General features: G+C 51.7%; 1 protein-coding gene across 9 annotated transcripts in view; it reads right to left on the bottom strand.

The window, feature by feature from the left end:
• BICRAL (BICRA like chromatin remodeling complex associated protein) overlaps window positions 1-16,940 on the bottom strand; it is a 130,106-nt gene that overhangs the window by 26,703 nt on the left and 86,463 nt on the right. For all 9 annotated transcript variants that reach the window (XM_055136641.1, XM_055136642.1, XM_055136639.1 and 6 more), the window contains one exon: window positions 11,407-13,086. In XM_055136641.1, coding sequence (XP_054992616.1) covers window positions 11,407-13,086 — 1,680 coding nt within the window. The remainder of the gene's footprint in view (window positions 1-11,406; window positions 13,087-16,940) is intronic.

The following is a 16,940-nucleotide window of genomic DNA, read 5'->3' as shown; positions in this document are numbered from 1 at the left end:
GATCCTGAGCACCACCGCTAACGGAAGGAAGGCGACGCCCAGTGTGAGAGCACCAACACTCAAGGCATGTGCCAGCCTCGTTCACTGCAACAGCAAAATGCCAAGAGAAGGCAGGCAGGGGGGCGCGGGGGTGGGGAGGGCAACACACCAGCGCCTGGAGCCCCTTCTCGACTGCTGAAGTCAGGAACCAACAGGGCCTAAACCCGGCACCCAAACCTCAAAGTCTTTTCTTACTCTTCAGGGCCTGGGACGGGAAGCAGGTGGAGAACAGGCCAGTGCTCGTCCACCCACTGAGCCCCAGGCCTGGCCCCAGGCAGGCAGAGTTCACAAACTGGCCCCCAGGGGGCGCTACTCTACAACCTCCCTCCCTTAGAAAGAGAAGGCAGGGTTCAGGGTCTGAGATGAGCTCAGGTCACAAGAGCAGAAGTTACACCGGGGTGCAGGTCGATAACCTCGCTGGCTTGGGAAACCTGGTTTGGAAAGCCCTCTTCAAATGCAGGCTGGAGAGTGAGGGGAAGGAGTAGGGACTCCAGAGTCAGCAGGGAAAGCCCGTCTCCGCGAGCAGTGCTCCCGGGCTACGACTCCCAGCTCTTGACGGTAAAGTGGGGACAAGGCTCTGTAGCCCCAGGAAGGGGAGGAGAACGATGCACACGGGGTCAGGAGAGGGCTTGAGGGACAGAGCACGTGTGCTGTGTGTGGGAGCCTCGGGTTCTAGTCTTAGCACCACAGGGTCCCTGAACACAGACAACAGCAATCCCTGAGCACTGAGCTGGGAGTAGCTCCCAAGCACTGCCAGTGTGGCTCAAGCAAGATAAAGGAAAGAGATAGGGAGAATACATACAGCCTGTGGGGTGCTATCTAGGGTCTGGAGAGATAGTACAGGGGTTAAGGCACTTGCCTTGCACATGGTGGGTCCCGACACCCCAGATGGCCCCCCGCATACCACAACCAGGAGTGATCCCTGAGTGCAGAACCAGGAGTAAGCCCTCAGCACCAGCAGGGCTGGCCCCCAAACGAACAAAACAACAAACACATTAGAGCATTAGAGCATGCCTTGCTCCCTATCATTGTTAATAACGTGGCCATTCTTGGTGTCCTGGGGCGGGAGTGATAGTACAGCGAGGAGGGCGCTTGCCTTGCACGCTGATCTCTGGCATCCCAGACGATCTCTGGCATCCCAGACAATCCTCCTGAGTGCTGCCAGGAGTAATTCCTGAGTCCAGAGCCAGGAGGAACCCCTGAGCATTGCTGGGCGGGCCCCGTCCCCACCAAAATAGAAAAATGACAGAATAACAAGCTCATTCTTCTCTTTCATATTGGAAATAATTGATCAGACAGTCAAAAACTTTGTTGGGTTTAGTAATAACTGATCAGAGGTGTGGGGGGACAAGGATGCCGTTGAAGCCTGGTGTTTGGAGTCACAGCGGCTCCATGAGCCAGAGAGGCTGGGGGAAAGGAATCCGGGAGGGCAGGGCACAGCCTGGACCCCAGAGAATAGCACGTGTTTGGTTTCAACATACTTTCTTATATTCTCTGACATACATTCTCTGTCCCTCTCAGAGAGACTGGCAAGCTGCCGAGAGTATCCCACCCACACGGAAGAGCCTGGCAAGCTACCTGTGGCATATTTGGTATGCCAAGTACAGTAACAACAATAGGTCTCATTCCTTTGACCTTGAAAGAGCCTCCAATCATTGGGAAAGACGAGTAAGGAGAGGCTGCTAAAATCTCAAGGCTGGGACAAATGGAGACGTTACTGGTGCCCGCTCGAGCAAAGGGATGAACAACCGGGTAACAGTGATACAGTGATACAGTGATCCTCAAGGAGTATCTACTAAGTCTACTAAACCTTTCTCGTGACCTGAGGAGATTTGGGCTTAATGTTTACTTTTGTTTGATAGGCAAAACTTTTAAATCACTTCCTTTAATCACGATTTTTAATCCTTTTAAGTGAGCTAAAATCCTGTAAATTACCTCTGCATTAAAAGATTTAGATTCACAGATTCCTTGGAGAAATGGCTGATTGTAGGTCTGAGTCAAGGAACCACAGAGATGCCGACAAGTAAGGAAGTGGCGAGAATGCAGGAACGTGGAGAACAGAGAAGGCTCAGACCAGCCTCCAAGGCCAGATCTGAGTCATCTAGAACACTGAAAAATAAGTAAATAAGAGCAACAGGGGTCCCAGAGTGACAGTACCGCAGCAAGCAGCCAACTTGGGTTCAATCCCTGGCACACCATATGGTCCTCCAAGGCCCACCAGGATTGCTCCCTGAGCACAGATCCAGGAGTGAGGGCTGAGCATGGCCAGGTGTGGCCAAACAACAACAACAACAACAAAGAACTAAAAGCAATAGATTATGACACATTAAATCTCTTAGAAAAAATAAATAAAAATATGAGAGATTTATAGAACAATATCCTGAGGACTTAACTCTCTAGGTCAGGGGGGTATGAGTGGGGTTCGGCAAGAGCAGCTGGGAACTAGCAAGCACTGAAGCTGACACAACACGGAGCTCACCATTAAACGTGTTCTCTTTCACGTTTAAAATCCCCTATGATAATAATTTTGTCTTTATTCAGTTGTTGTTTATGTTTGTTTTTGGGCCATGCCTGGCTGTGCTCAAGGCTCACTCCTGGCTCTGTACTCAGGGATCACTCCTGGTGGTGCTCAGGGGACCAGACAGGGTGCCAGGAGTCAAACCCGGGTCAGTTGCGTGCCAGGTCAGTGGCCATCCTGCTGTACTATTGCTCTGGCTCTGATGAAGTTTTTTTTTTTTTTGCTTTTTGGGTCACACCCGGCTATGCTCAGGGGTTACTCCTGGCTCTGCACTCAGGAATTACCCCTGGTGGTGCTCAGGAGACCATATGGGATGCTGGGAATCGAACCTGCATCGGCCATGTGCAAGGCAAACGCCCTACCCACTGTGCTATTGCTCCAACCCCTGATGAAGTATTTTTTTAAAATTTTTTTATTAGTTTATTTTTAATTAGAGAGTCATCGTGAGGGTACAGTTACAGATCCATACATCTTTGTGCTCATGTTTCCCCCATACAAAGTTCGATAACCAATCCCTTCACCAGTGCCCATTCTCCACCACCAGTAAACCCAACATCCCTCCCCCCCTCCCCAGTCCCGTCTCCCCCCACCCCACCCTGCCACTATGGCAGGGTATTCCCTTTTGTTCTCCCTCTCTGATTAGGTGTTGTGGTTTGCAATAAAGGTGTTGAGTGGCCATTGTGTTCAGTCTCTAGTCTGTATTCCGCCCGCCTCACCCTTCCCCCACATGACCTCCAACCACATTTTACTTGGTGGTCCCTTCCCTGAGTTACCCAGAATGAGAGACCAGCCTCCAAGCCATGGAGACAACCTCCTGGTACTTATTTCTACTATTCTTGGGTGTTAGTCTTATAGTCTATTATTCTATATTCCACAGATGAGTGCAATCTTTCTATGTCTGTCTCTCTCTTTCTGACTCATTTCACTTAGCATGATACTTTCCATGATTACCCACTTATATGCAAACGTCATGACCTCATTCTTTCTAACAGCTGCATAGTATTCCATTGTATAGATGTACCAGAGTTTCTTCAACCAGTCATCTGTTCTAGGGCACTCGGGTTTTTTCCACCCCTGATGAAGTATTTTTAAAAGAATCAAACACACACCTGGTGGTGCTCAGGGGCTACTCTTCGCTCTGTGTTCAGGGGTGGGAAACCAGGTCCCTGTGTGCAAAGCATGTGCTCAGCCCTTTGAACCATCTCCCTAGCTGAAGGAAACTCTTTTTTTTTTTTTTCTGGAGCAGTTCCAGACAGGAACTTCAGACTGGAGAATAGAGTGAGAACGTCATTTCCCAACCGCCACAGTGCTATTCAGGTGAGGGTCACCAGTGGAGTCTGAATCACTGGGAAGCAGGGGTCAGGGTCATAACGTTCCTGAAGTGTCTTCTCAGAGATGTTTTTTGTTATCTGAGAATAAATTATTCTTAGTTATAGTTTATTTGTTTGCTTAATTTTGGGCCACACCTGACAGTGCTCAGGGGCAATGCTCACTCTGCACTTGGGCACTACCCCTGGCAGTGCTTAGGGGACCCTATGGGATGCTGGGGATGGAACCTGGGTTGGCTGCATGCAAGGCAAGTACCCTCCCCACTGCTGTCTCTCTGTACTACCAGCCCCGAAGACCACTTCTTCTTTACAAGGGAACAGGGTGCCTTTGAGTTCCTTGAGGTGGAAACTGGCACATTCAGAACTACCAATGTTGGGGCAAACCCAACAGATTGCGTCTTGCCTAAACCATTCTGCCGACGGACACTCCTTTGGATGGAGTCTCCAGGAAGCGATTAAGCAGCTCCCCCTGAGCGTCACTCTGTCAGACAACTGTGGAGGTAGCAGTGTGGCAGGAAGTGAAAGGATCAGCAAATGGAACCCAGAGCGAAAATACAGATATGAAGGAGCTAGGGGGCCACAGGATGGGTTTGGGAGTAATTTTACTGTATCAACTTTACATTTTTAGCTGGAGAGATAGTTCAGGGGTGGCTCTTGCCTTGCCTGCAGCCGATCCCAGCACTGCATATGATCCTCTGAGCCTCACCAGGTGTGGTAATTCCAGTTTGAATCTTGGCATCACACCTGGCCCCTGAGCACCGCCAGGGATCACTCCTGAACACAGAGCTCAGGAGTAGTCACTGAGCTTCATCAGGTGTGGACCAGAAATCCAAAACAGAACTCATAGTTTCATGAAGCATGTGGTCATGCTTTTGCCACTGCCACCACCACAGAGAGTGGCGGGAGTGAGCCCGCCAAAACCAGATGGCGTGGACCACGGCGCCAAACACAGATGCAGCATGTGCAGGCCAGAGAACGCATTTCTGGGACGGGCATAAGAAGCCCTACACAACTACACAACTACACAAAGTACCATCAAGCTGTAAGGGGTGACTGGTGGGGAAGGAAGAGAGCCAGACCCACTGAGCTCCCCTGGCAGTGGGGGCTCAGGGGCGACGCTGACAGTGAAGTGGAAAGACTCACCGCCCAGACGGCAACAGGCATGACCGGACAACAGAGAACCCCCGCACATGCGGTGGTGCAGATGGTCCTGAAGGCACAGCAGCAGGGACCACCTAAACGACCTCTCGGAAAAGGACTGGAGAGAGGAGACCCTCTCCGCGCGGAGAGGCAATGGAACGGACAGCCAGCGGAACAGGATATGACAGCAGAAATGAGAAAACCACGCGACAAAACTTAAAAATCTGGCAGGTGAAATGGGAAAGTCAGAGGAAGGCCTCAGCAGAGAGCAACAGCCAGCCGCGGGCGGAGTCAGGGAGCTCCAAGACAAGGTGCAGAAAAGCTGCAGACAACAGCAGGGGGTGGGAAACCGCCTCAAAACAAATGAACAGCAGACAAGAGAACTGTGACATGAATTCAAGAGGAGCAACATAAAGATCATCGGGGTAGGAGCCGGGGAGATAGACAGCGGGGAGGGGGCTTGCCTTGCACTGGGTTTGATCCCTGGCATCCCATATGATACCTGAGCACACTGGGAGTGACTCCTGAGCACAGAACCAAGAGTAACCCCTGAGCATCACTGCATCACTGGGTGTGGTACCCCCTAAAACAAAAATAGAACCCCACTGGGGTCCTGGAGGGCCAGGAGCACAAGTCTGATGAAGAAGCAACAGTCAAAGACGTTATCTCTGAGGTGTTCCCAGAGCTAAAGAGCATATGCACCCAGATCCAAGGGGCCCGAAGGGTACCAGCTAAAAGAGACCCAGATAAAAATACTCTAAAAAGGGGCAGGGGATACAGTAGAGTGGCAGGTTCAATACTCAGCACCCCACTTTGATGCCCCAAACAGAGCCAGGAGTAAGCCCTGAGCACTGCTGGGTGAGGCCCAAACAAACAAAAACAAAATCAAAACAAAAACCAAAGAAATAGACAAGAGAGACAGTGCAGCGTGCAGGGCACTTGCCCCGCATACGGCCAACCTAGGTTTAATCCCCAGCATCATTTGTGGTCCCCTGAGCCCCATCAGAAGTGGCTCCTGAGTACTGAGTGCAGAGCCAGCAGTCAGCCCTGAGCATTAGCAGGTGTGGCCCCCAAGTAAATAAATTTTTAAAAAATTTCAAAAATTATTTAAAAACCAAAAACCAAATAAACAAAAACCTTGCTAAATTCAATTTCCCTAAGTAAACAATCAGTACAGGCCCATGACACTGGTATCTTAATTGACTGCTGCACTCTATACAGTAACATACGTTTTACCCAGAAGCGGTAACTAAAATATTGTAAAATACTTACTTACAATGAAATTAAGTTAAAGATTCACTATACTGGTTCTGGTTGGGGGGCTGGATCCTGCTGACACCTCCACACGTTCCCAACTCCTGAACCCAATGTGCCTTACGCTTTCAGCGTCCAGGACAGCACCGCGCAGAACACCCTTGACAACATATAATCGACTCCATTTCCAATACTTTTTTTCCAATTAAAGGTCACCAAGACCACTCCGGAGCTGCCTCTGCAGGTTCTTGTCACCTCTCTATAATGAGACTTTGGGGGCTAGGGATTTTCTCCCTGCTTTGAGGCTCTGTTACTACATGGTCACCTTGTCAAAAACAGGGAACTAAGTAGTGACTGGTTATGCGTAATGTATTAAATCAGCAGCAAACATAATGGCGTTCGATACATCCTGATGTAAAAGGGCCTCCAGTTACAGCATGAAGGAAAATGGTCCCTGGCGGTGGCAGAGAGGCCTGCGGGGCTGGGGCAGGGAATGCTGCCTGCACATGCTGGTGTCCCCTGGGGTCTCTGGAGGGACACTGGGCTGGCAGGAAGACCAACTTTTCACTCCATTTTGGAAATACTCCCAGGTTTTACCAACTGATGTTTTTCCTTTGTTTGTGTTCCTGGGCCATACCCAGCAATGCTTCTAGCACAGTGCTCAGGGCTCACTCTGGGAGTCCTGGCTGAGGACACGGGGCCAGGGACTGAAGGAGAAGCTCAGGCTCTAGCCCACGCGGTGATCTCTCTGGCCCGCTCAGTAACTTTCAGGCTCAGGATGTTGCCAACCTTTAGTCCACAGACAAAACTGCAGACCAATACAAACACCTGAGTAGGAGGTATGCTTTTCACAGGGGTACAGAATGACAATCTTGAACTTATTCATAATTTACAATCCCGTGGTCCTGGGACTAAACCAGAAGCATCAGTATGCAAGAGACAGAGAAACAGCTATAGGTGTGGCATAAATGCCAATATGTGAAGACCACGCTGAGACCAAGTGCTCAAGTCTCAGATTCTAATTATGTTCTCCCATAACATGAATAAGGCTCCTTAAGGGGACACAAGGGCTGGAGCAACAGTACAGTGGGCAGGTTTGGTCCCCAGCAGCTCACATGGCCCCACAAGCCTCACCAGGCAAGTGACCTGAGTGCAGAGCCCTGAGTACCACTGTGGGGGGTGGGGGGGAGGAGGTGGGGAAAGGCTAATTTCAGGGCAGAGAAAGTAAAAGATGAGCTCGGGAACTCTTGGTTTGCAAGAAATGAAAGAAGCCATTCAAAGCCTAATGGAAATAAGTCAGACAGATCTGCAGTCAGTTTGCAGGGGCAGCCACTGGCCACTAAATTAATCTGAGCATCATAATAAAGCAACTGAACCAAGAATCTTTGAGACCATACTAATATTAACAAACTGATGTGAAGAGCAGAAGGAAAAACTCATTGCACGGATGCCAACTATAAACACAGAGCAAATAATAAAACGAGAAAATCACTGGTAACTATGGTAGCTAACTCACTAAGAACTGACCAAGCCGGGTTATGTCGGAGGTTTGACTTCTGATCTCATCACCTGGTCCCCCAAAATCCACCAGAAGCAACCTATGAGCACCGAATCTGGAGTAGCCCTTGACCACCACCAGGTGTAGCCCCAAAAGGGGGGAGGGGAAGCATGACCATTTTAGACATGGTATGGGGTAAGGCACTTGTCTTGCATGAGCAACTCCTCTTCTATCCCTGACACTGTGTATGGTTTCCTGAGCCCAGCAAAGGGTCACTGCACATGTAAGTAGCATGCATGCACACACACACACACACACACACACACACTCACTCACTCACTCACTCACTCACTCACTCACTCACTCACTCACTCACTCACCCTTATTCAGCAGGAATGATCCAGTCTGATGGGAAGCTGGTGATCTATGTAGTGTCAAAGCATCTCAGAAAAGAAAGCTTTTGACAAACACATAACACATTCAGATACCATCAAAGCAAGCATTCAAGGTTAAGATCACCAGTACGGGAACAAACTTATCTGGTGTGAGCTGGGGACACATCCCTTCTGTGGCAGTCCTATAAAATATGTAGGACTTGAATCTAATCATGAAGAAACAGTAAGAGTCAGCTGTACTATAACTCCAGTCCCAGAATATCTTTTTTTTTGGGGGGGGTGGGGAGAAATCTCGGTTTTTGGGTCACACCTGGCATCACTCAGGGATCTCTCCTGGAGGTGTTTTGGGGAGCACATTGGTGCAGGGACCCCAGCTGGGCCAGCTGCATACCAAGCAAGTGCCTTCCCCGTTGTACTATCTCTCCACCCCAGGATGTTTCCATTTTTTGGAATCTCTCAAGTCTGAGATATTTAGGGATTAAGATGCACGATGGGGCCAGAAAGATGGAGCAGGAGTTAAGGTGCTGGCCTTTAGTCGGTAGAACCACACGGTATTTGGTTCCATGAGCATCACCAGGGCAGGGCAGCCTTGGAGGGCCCTAAGCACCCTGGGATGGCCCGAGAATCCCAGGGCATTGGTGGTACTGCATCTTTGTGTCCTTGCATAAAACCACCAGTCCAGTCACCTGAGAGTTGCCAAGAAGGGCCCCTGGGCTCCCTGAACACCACCTGGGAACTGCCCCCACCCAAACCCAGGCAGGTCTGGGAGCTGGAGAGAGCTCAGCAACCAGAAGTGCGTGCCTGCCTGGTGCCGGGCAGCGCCTGAATCCCAGCACCACTGGGTCCCTGGAGCACTGTAGGCACAGCCCTGGCAGTCTCAAGTAGCACTACAGTTACCCGCCAAGGTCACCCTGTCAGTCCCTGACATTCTGGCCTTGCACTGAACCGTTCAGCCTGATTGACAAGTATGGCCAGGAGTGACCCTGGGGCCCCCGAGCACTGCTTGGGAGCTACCCTGCCACCACTCCCCAGAAAGACATTACTCTCCAGGCTGGAGCGACAGCACAATGAGTAGGGCGTTTCCCTCGCACGCAGCTGACTCGGGTTCGATTCCCATCATCCCATATGGTTCCCTGAGCACCGCCAGGAGTAATTCCTGAGTACAGAGCCAGGAGGAACCCCTGTGCATCGCCAGGTGTGACCCAAAAAGCAAACAAACAAACAAACAAAAACCACATTACTCTCAAAATTGTGTATGTGTGTGAGATTGAGGAGATGGACAGAGCTCTTGGAGGGGAGGGCAGGGAGGGGAGAGAGAATGAAATGGATGTGGAGAAAGTGAGCGCTCGGCGGGTCTGGGGATCACCAACACTGTTCCTTCTGCCATCCCAGTGTGGCGAGTGAAGCTCAGGATAGGACACCTGTGGGGCAGTGCTCTAACACTGAGTCACACCCCGCCCCTCTTTATACAATTCCTGTAACCCTGTTTTAGAGTCACATTTCAAAACACACACACACACACACACACACACACACACGCCACTTTGGTGTTAACTGCTGGGCCACACCTTGCGGTGCTCAGGGCTTACTCCTGGCTCTGTGCTCAGAGCTCACTCTTGGCGGGGCTGGGGATCGAGCCCAGGTTGGCGAGGCAAGCATTCTACCTGCCCTACTCTCTCTCTGGCCCCCTTGTTTTTCAGGTCATGTCCGGCTGTGCTCAGGGCTTACTCCTGACTTCATGCTCAGCGATCACTCCTGAGGGGACTTGGGGGACCCTATGGAGTGCCAGGAACTGAACCCCAGTCAGCTATATGCACGGCCGGTGCCTTAACTCCTGTACTATCTCTCTGCCCCTGCTCATCCACCTTTGATGCCCCCTATCCTGACATCCTGGATCATAAACAACCTTCGAGTCGTTAGGGTTCTCGGGGGAAGGGGAGGGCCTGGATGGGCGCGTATGCACAGTACGACGAGGACCCAAGTCCAAAGCGCCCGAGGAGGGAGCAAAGTCTCGACCATTTGAGGTGATTTTGGATCTGTGATCTGCGTGGGAATCTGTAGGCTGGAAAAGACTAACGTCCACGCTGACAAGGCATCATCAAGGTCAGGAGTTTGCTCCACGTGTCCCCTGGGTGCCAGCCCGTAACCCACAGCTGAGCCACCCCATGTTCCGTCTCTGAGACTCCAGCGAGTACCCAAGAAGTCGTCCTCTTCTCTACCCACTCTAGGTTCTCAAGACCCAGTGCCATGCTCTAGGATTTATAAGTAGTATTGTAGCACTGTCGTCCCACTGTTCATCAATTTGTTCGAGTGGGCACCAGTAACGTCTCCATTGTGAGAGATGTTACTGTTTTTGGCATATCAAATACGCCATGGGTAGCTTGCCAGGCTCTGCTGTGTGGGCGGGATACTCTTGGTGTTTGCCAGGCTCTCTGAGAGGGACGGAGGAATTGAACCCGGGTCGACCGCGTGCAAGGCAAACGCCCTACCCGCTGGGCTATTTGCTCCAGTCCAGAATCTGTAAGTCCAGGATTTGTAAGTAAATAACTTAAGGCAGATTTTAATATGTCACCTGACAGGGCTCAGGGGCTACTTCTGGCTCTGTGTGAGGTGGCTTCTGTTGGTACCCAGTACCAAGTGCTGCCAGGGATCAAACCAGGCCTCCTGCCAGCAAAGCACATGCTTCAGCCTACTGACCACTCTTGCTGGCCCAGCGAGCCTTGGTTTTATACCCATAAAGTACGAATGCTGCCTCGTATGGAGTGTTGGCTAGGGTACATGCCAAGGACTTTAGGTAGAGTAAAACCAGTCGATGCTCCCCTGGTTCCAAAAGACGTTCATAGTAGGAGCAGCTCCGTCCCATAGGTGAGGATCAAGTCTAGGGCGGGAGGTTAACCCGTGCCACATCACAGGGCTTAGATTCACCTCTGCGAGTGGGACGGGGCCTTCTTACACCTGTGTCCAGCTGCTCGCCTGCAGCCCCTTCACTGGCCCGAAGCTCTCAGCACCTCTACACCTGCGGGCCAGCCCCAGGCCCCACGGCTCTAGCATCTCCTCCTTCCACAACCAAATGGAGCCGGAGGCGGGAACAAAAAAACAGATGCCGGTCCTAATGTTCCGACTACTCAGCTGCCTGGGGCCCGCGGAGGAGAACGAGATCATCTACCCAACGGGCATCCCCTCCGTTCCCACTCGGTCCTCACCCGACGGTGCCCGGGAGAAAGGGGACATTACCTGGCAGTAGAACGGCTGCTGGGTTCCTGTGCCCGGCGTGTTACTGAAGGTGCTGGTGGACTTGGAAGTGGAGACCGGAAGACGGTGAGAGGCATTGCCCGGCCCCGGAGTCCTGTTGGGCGGGGTCAGCTGATCGGGGGTAAAGCTGGAGCCCGGCGCCCCCGCCTGAGTGGCTGACCCGAGATTCTGGTGGGCGGTGCCGGAGGAGCTGACCGCAGGGAACCGGGAGGGTCCGGACATGCTGGGCACTGAGGGCATGGCCGCAAAGCCAGGTCTTCCTTGGGAGACGCTGCCCTGCCCGGGCGACAGGTGCAAGACAGTGGGGGATGCTTGCTGCAAGGGCATCTGCCCGCCGACCATCTGGGGGGAGGCGTGGTTGACGATCACGGGGCTGCCGGAGGCGGCGAACGTCTGGCCAGACACTAATTGGACGGCGGCGTTCTGGTTGTTCAGCATCTGTCCGGAGTAGGGCTGGTTGGCCCTGAGCATGTTGGAAGAGTTTCTGTTCAACATGACATGCTCCGAGGCCACCTGGCCCGAAATGAGCTGCGAGGGCTGGGTCTGCAGCAGCTGCCCGTTGATGGTCTGGACGTGATGGACCGAGTTGGAGCTGACGGCAAGGCTGGTGGGGATGAGGAACTGACTCTGGGGCGTGTGAGGCTGGCCCATGGGCGAGTGGATGACGATGCTGCCGCCCGTGCTGCCCACTGCCTGCGAGGTGACCGGTTTCCTCGGGGCCTGTGGGCTCGCGATGCTCACGGACATGTGCGGCCCGACCACTGAGCCCTGCGGGGAGCTGGCGGAGGCGAAGGAGATCCCCTGCTGGACGTGGTGCTGCTGGAGCCCCAAGTTGTTCACGTTGTACGTATTCTGCTGCCCCATCTGGACGGGCTTCGGCTGGATGTTGATTGGGACTTTATTTGAATTCGGTGTGAGACCTCTTTGTATGATGATGTTATGCACAGGTACAGACGTTTGGAAACTCGTGCTGTTGAATGGGACGGTGACGGGCTGTGCCGCGGGGCTGGAACTGGAGTTCCCAAACAAGGAGTTGCCATTCGGGGTCTGCCTGTGGACCAGGAGTCCTCCGCTCACGTTCGATGGTGCCTGCTGTCCGCTGCCCTTTAGTATGATCTGAGAGCCATCGAGGTTGTTAATCGTCATCATGGAAGGTTGGTTACCAAATGACCCAATCAGCTGGATCTGACCAGAACCGCTGATCTGGCTGCTGTTGGGTAAGTGCTGGCCAGGAACGCTGATGCCCACCTGCTGCATGAAGCCATGCTGCACGCCCACGGTGCTGCTTGCAAACGACGCTCCCACCGGCACGTGGGCCACCCCCACAGGCTGCAGTGTCTGCCCTGAGTAATTAGAAACGTTAGAAGCCTGAGTAAAGGATGCTGATGAAGAAGGATGAAGCTGGGCTTGTGCAAACTGTTGGCTTGAACCTATACTGGCATCCAGGTACGCCTCTTCTGCCAAAGTCTGCTCAGTGATGTTGGCCTCCTGCAAGGATTTCTGAAGAATGTCAAAAGGTTGGTCCTCACTGAGATCAGGGAGGGGAGAAGACTCAAGTTCATCTTCCAGAAACTGAAGGCTACTCGAGAGAGGCAGTCCGTCACTGGGCCCTTCTCCAAGCTGGCTGCTTACAGCTTTGAGGGACGACTTAGGGTCAGCATTCTAAAGAGATAAGCAGCATATTAGAAGGCACGTCCAACCTCTGAACGAGTCTCTTCAAAGACCCCCACGCCGAACAAACCAAGACTATCTCCATCTCACTCCGAATCTCACTCTGACAACGGACGAAGCACCATCGGCCGCTTTTTAGGCACAATTGTTCACCTTATTGTGACACCAATTTCCTCAGGAATAGGGTACAACTTTATTTTTGAAAGAATACGCATTCACTGCTCTGAGAAATTTTTGTTTTCCTTTTTCAGTCCTGCCCCAGGCAGTACTCAGGGGTTGATCCTGCTTCTGCACCCAGAAATGACTCCTGGCGGTGCACAGGGGCTGCTGGGACGCTGCATGCAGGCAAGTGCCTTACCCCTGTATATCGCTCCCGCTGCTCTGGGAAATTACTTTACAGGAGCCAGAGGGGTAAGATGAATATACTGGTAAGTTATCTGGAGTTTAGCTTCTTCCTTTTTAAAAATCTGTTTTTGGGTCCTATCCAGCATTGTTTAGGGACTACTCCCAGTGCGGTGCTCGGGGGGAGCTCTTAGCTGTGCTGGGGGGAACCATGGGGTGCTGGGGCTGGGAGCTGGGCCCGGCGTGTGAGGCGCAGTCCCCCCAAGCCTACGGAGACAGCTCTCTGGCCAGCTTCGATCTGTGAGAGTCTGGCCCAGCCCTGGTTTCCCAGGACGACTCCCAGCCCAAAGCTCGAGTGGGACTCAGCCTGGGAAAGCCACGTCCAGTGCTGTGCAGAGAGCGGAAAGTTCTGAGTGTGGTTCAGCCAGAGCCCAGAGAGCCATCTCTGTCTTTCCTATTTCCCTGAATTCTCTAGCTGGCTCCTCTCTAAATTAAGAAGAAATTCTACTTCAGGGGCCAGGGAGATAGTACAGGGATAAGACGCTTACAGGTGCCCAACCCAGATTTCCTCTCTAGCACCACATATGTCCCCTGAGCCTGCCAGGAATGATCCCTATGCACAGAGCCTGCAAGGAGCCCTGAGTACTGCCGGATGTGATTCCTCCCCTCATTATTTCCAAAATAAAAGTTTATTTGTCAAATTTCCGAAAGCTGGGGCTGGAGCAATAGCACAGCGGGCAGGGTGTTTGCTTTGCACGTGGCCAACCCAGGTTCGAATCCCAGTATCCCATATGGTCCCCTGAGCACTGCCAAGGGTAATTCCTGAGTGCAGAGCCAGGAGTAACCCCTGTGTGTCGCCGGGTGTGACCCAGAAAGCAAAAAAAGAAAAAAAAATTTCCAAAATCCTATGAAAAAAATTAGATAAAGAATAAACTATTGTCACTGTCACTGTCATCCCATTGCTCATTGATTTGCTCAAGCGGGCACCAGTAATATCTCCATTGTGAGACGACTTGTCACTGTTTTTGGCATATCTAATACGCCACGGGTAGCTTGCCAGGCTCTGCTGTGTGGGTGGGATACTCTTGGTAGCTTGCTAGGCTCTCGGAGAGGGGCTGAGGAATCAAACCCAGGTCGGCCGTGTGCAACGCAAATGCCCTACCCACTGTGCTATTGCTCCAGCCCACTAAACTATTAGTATCAGATTAATTTTACACTGAAATGGGTTATAGACCCAAATATAATTTGAAACTGGAGCACAAGAGTTAGAACAAACTATAGGCAAATTTGTGCTTTAGAATCATGTTTATTTTTCTATAATTAATAACATGAAAAAAATTTTGTTTTTATTTTGTTTTGGGGCCACATACGGCTCAGGCTTTACACTTTGCACTCCAAGATCATTCCTGGCAAGGCTCGGGGGACCATGCGGGGTGCCAGGATTTGAATCCAGGCTGGCTGTGTGCAAGGCAAGTGCCCTACTCGCTATACTATCTCTCCGGCCATGAAATTTTACTTAATGAATGGAACGCTTGAACTGTTTCTTCATTTTATGTCTATCCTTGCCTTTAATGATTAATCTACCACTTGTTTATTTATGCATGAACCATCACCTCATCACAGCAGACAGAGCATCTTAAGAGCATGTTCCCACTGCTTTCTCAGCACTCGGAACGACTGGGACGATCTGCCCTCTCCTATATGCATATAGGATAGCTGCCCCAAGTGGGGCATTTCTGCACTTGTGCAGGGGAGGAGAAACAGCCCCCCAGAGAGTCAAAGAAGGGGCACTGTCCAGTTACGTACTGTGACTGTCTCCAAACCTGGACATTAAAACTACCAATCCCTCAGGGCGGGAGTGGTAGTGCAATGGGCAGTGCACTTGCTTTGCATGTGGTGGGCCCGGTACCCCATGTGGTCCCTCGATGGCACCAGGAGAGATCCCGAAGTGCACAGGCAGGAGTTAGACTTGAGCACCGCAGGGGGTGGCTCCTCACCCCAACCAAAACCCAAACAGAGAGCCTACAAACCCTCCTGGTTCTGTGGGCTGGCTGTTTCTAACCATACAGCACTTCCTCGGGCTCAAGCCGGGTACCGAGGCTGGAGCCTCTGTGGGTTTCCTCACTTGCCCCATGCCTGGGGGAGCACTGGGCTCTCCAGTGGGCCGTCCTGCACTGCCTAACAGCATGTAGCCTTGGCAATGACTAAGTCTGTGCATGGCCACTCAGGACTCCAAAACAAGTGCTCTCGGATGGAAAGTGAAGTTTGTCCATCTCGAAGGCTCATTTCTGCCTTCTCCACCGTGAGATCAAAGTAGTCTTGGCCTCTACCACACTTCAAGAGGAAGGGGAATTTGATTTCATCAAAGCCCGGGGGGGCCAGAACTCTCTAGATCTAACCCCTGCTCCCACCAGCACCTCAGGGGCAGATAAAAACAAATTTCTTACATAAAATAAGTGAATGGCCATCGGGTTTTGCAGAAATACCTCACAGGATGCTTGTTCCATGATTTCAGTGTCCTGTGCATAAGCAGAGCTGAGCAACACTTTCTGTCCCCTGGCTGTGCTGCTGTCCGTCCCTAAGGAGGTTCCGTTGGGGGCAGTGGTGTGGAAGTCACACGCAGTGTCACTCAGGGGCTGCTCCTGGCTCTGTGTTGAGGGGTCACTGCCCGGCTCTCTCAAAGGGTCTTAACTCCTGGGCTATCTCTCCGGTCCTTACTAAGGAGCTTTGTTTTGTTTTGAAGCCACACCTGGTAGTTCTCAGGGCTCCTGATTCTGTGCTCAACTCCTAGCGGGGCTCAGAGACCATATGAAGTGCTGAAATCGAACCCAGATTGGCCGTGTGCAGGGCAAACACCCTAGCCACTAAACTGTCACTATAGCTCCTTTAAAGAATTGTTGTTGGTTTTCTTTTTTCTTTTTTGATTTGGTTTTTGGGCCACACCTGGCAATGCTCAAGGGTTACTCCTAGCTCTGCACTCAAGAATTACTCCTGGGGGCTGGAGAGATAGCACAGTGGGTAGGGCGTTTGCCTTGCATGCGGCCGACCCGGATTCTAATCCCAGCATCCCATATGGTCCCCTGAGCACCGCCAGGGGTAATTCCTGAGTGCAGAGCCAGGAGTAACCCCTGTGCATCACCAGGTGTGACCCAAAAAAGCAAAAAAAAAAAAAAAGAAAAAAAAAAGAATTACTCCTGACAGTGCTCCAGGGACCATATGTGATACTGGGGATCACTGCATGCAAGGCAAGCACCCCACCAGCTGTACGACTGCTCTGGCCCGGCCACCCCCAAGGAGTTCATGAGGAATAGGAATAGCCATATCTCCACAACACAGGCATGCAGAGATAACTGAACACAGTCACTTGTAAATATGTTACTCTATACTAGCCAGCAGCTTTTCATGGAAGATGTCAAAAGGATAAAAAGGTCACAAAATTTCAGGGGGCCAGAGTGATAGTACAGCAGGTAGGGTGATTGCCTTGAATGCAGTCAACCTGGGTT

This window comes from Sorex araneus, chromosome 4 (genome assembly GCF_027595985.1).
Source record: "Sorex araneus isolate mSorAra2 chromosome 4, mSorAra2.pri, whole genome shotgun sequence".
Lineage (NCBI taxonomy): Eukaryota > Metazoa > Chordata > Mammalia > Eulipotyphla > Soricidae > Sorex > Sorex araneus.
This window is presented reverse-complemented; position numbering and strand designations above follow the sequence as displayed.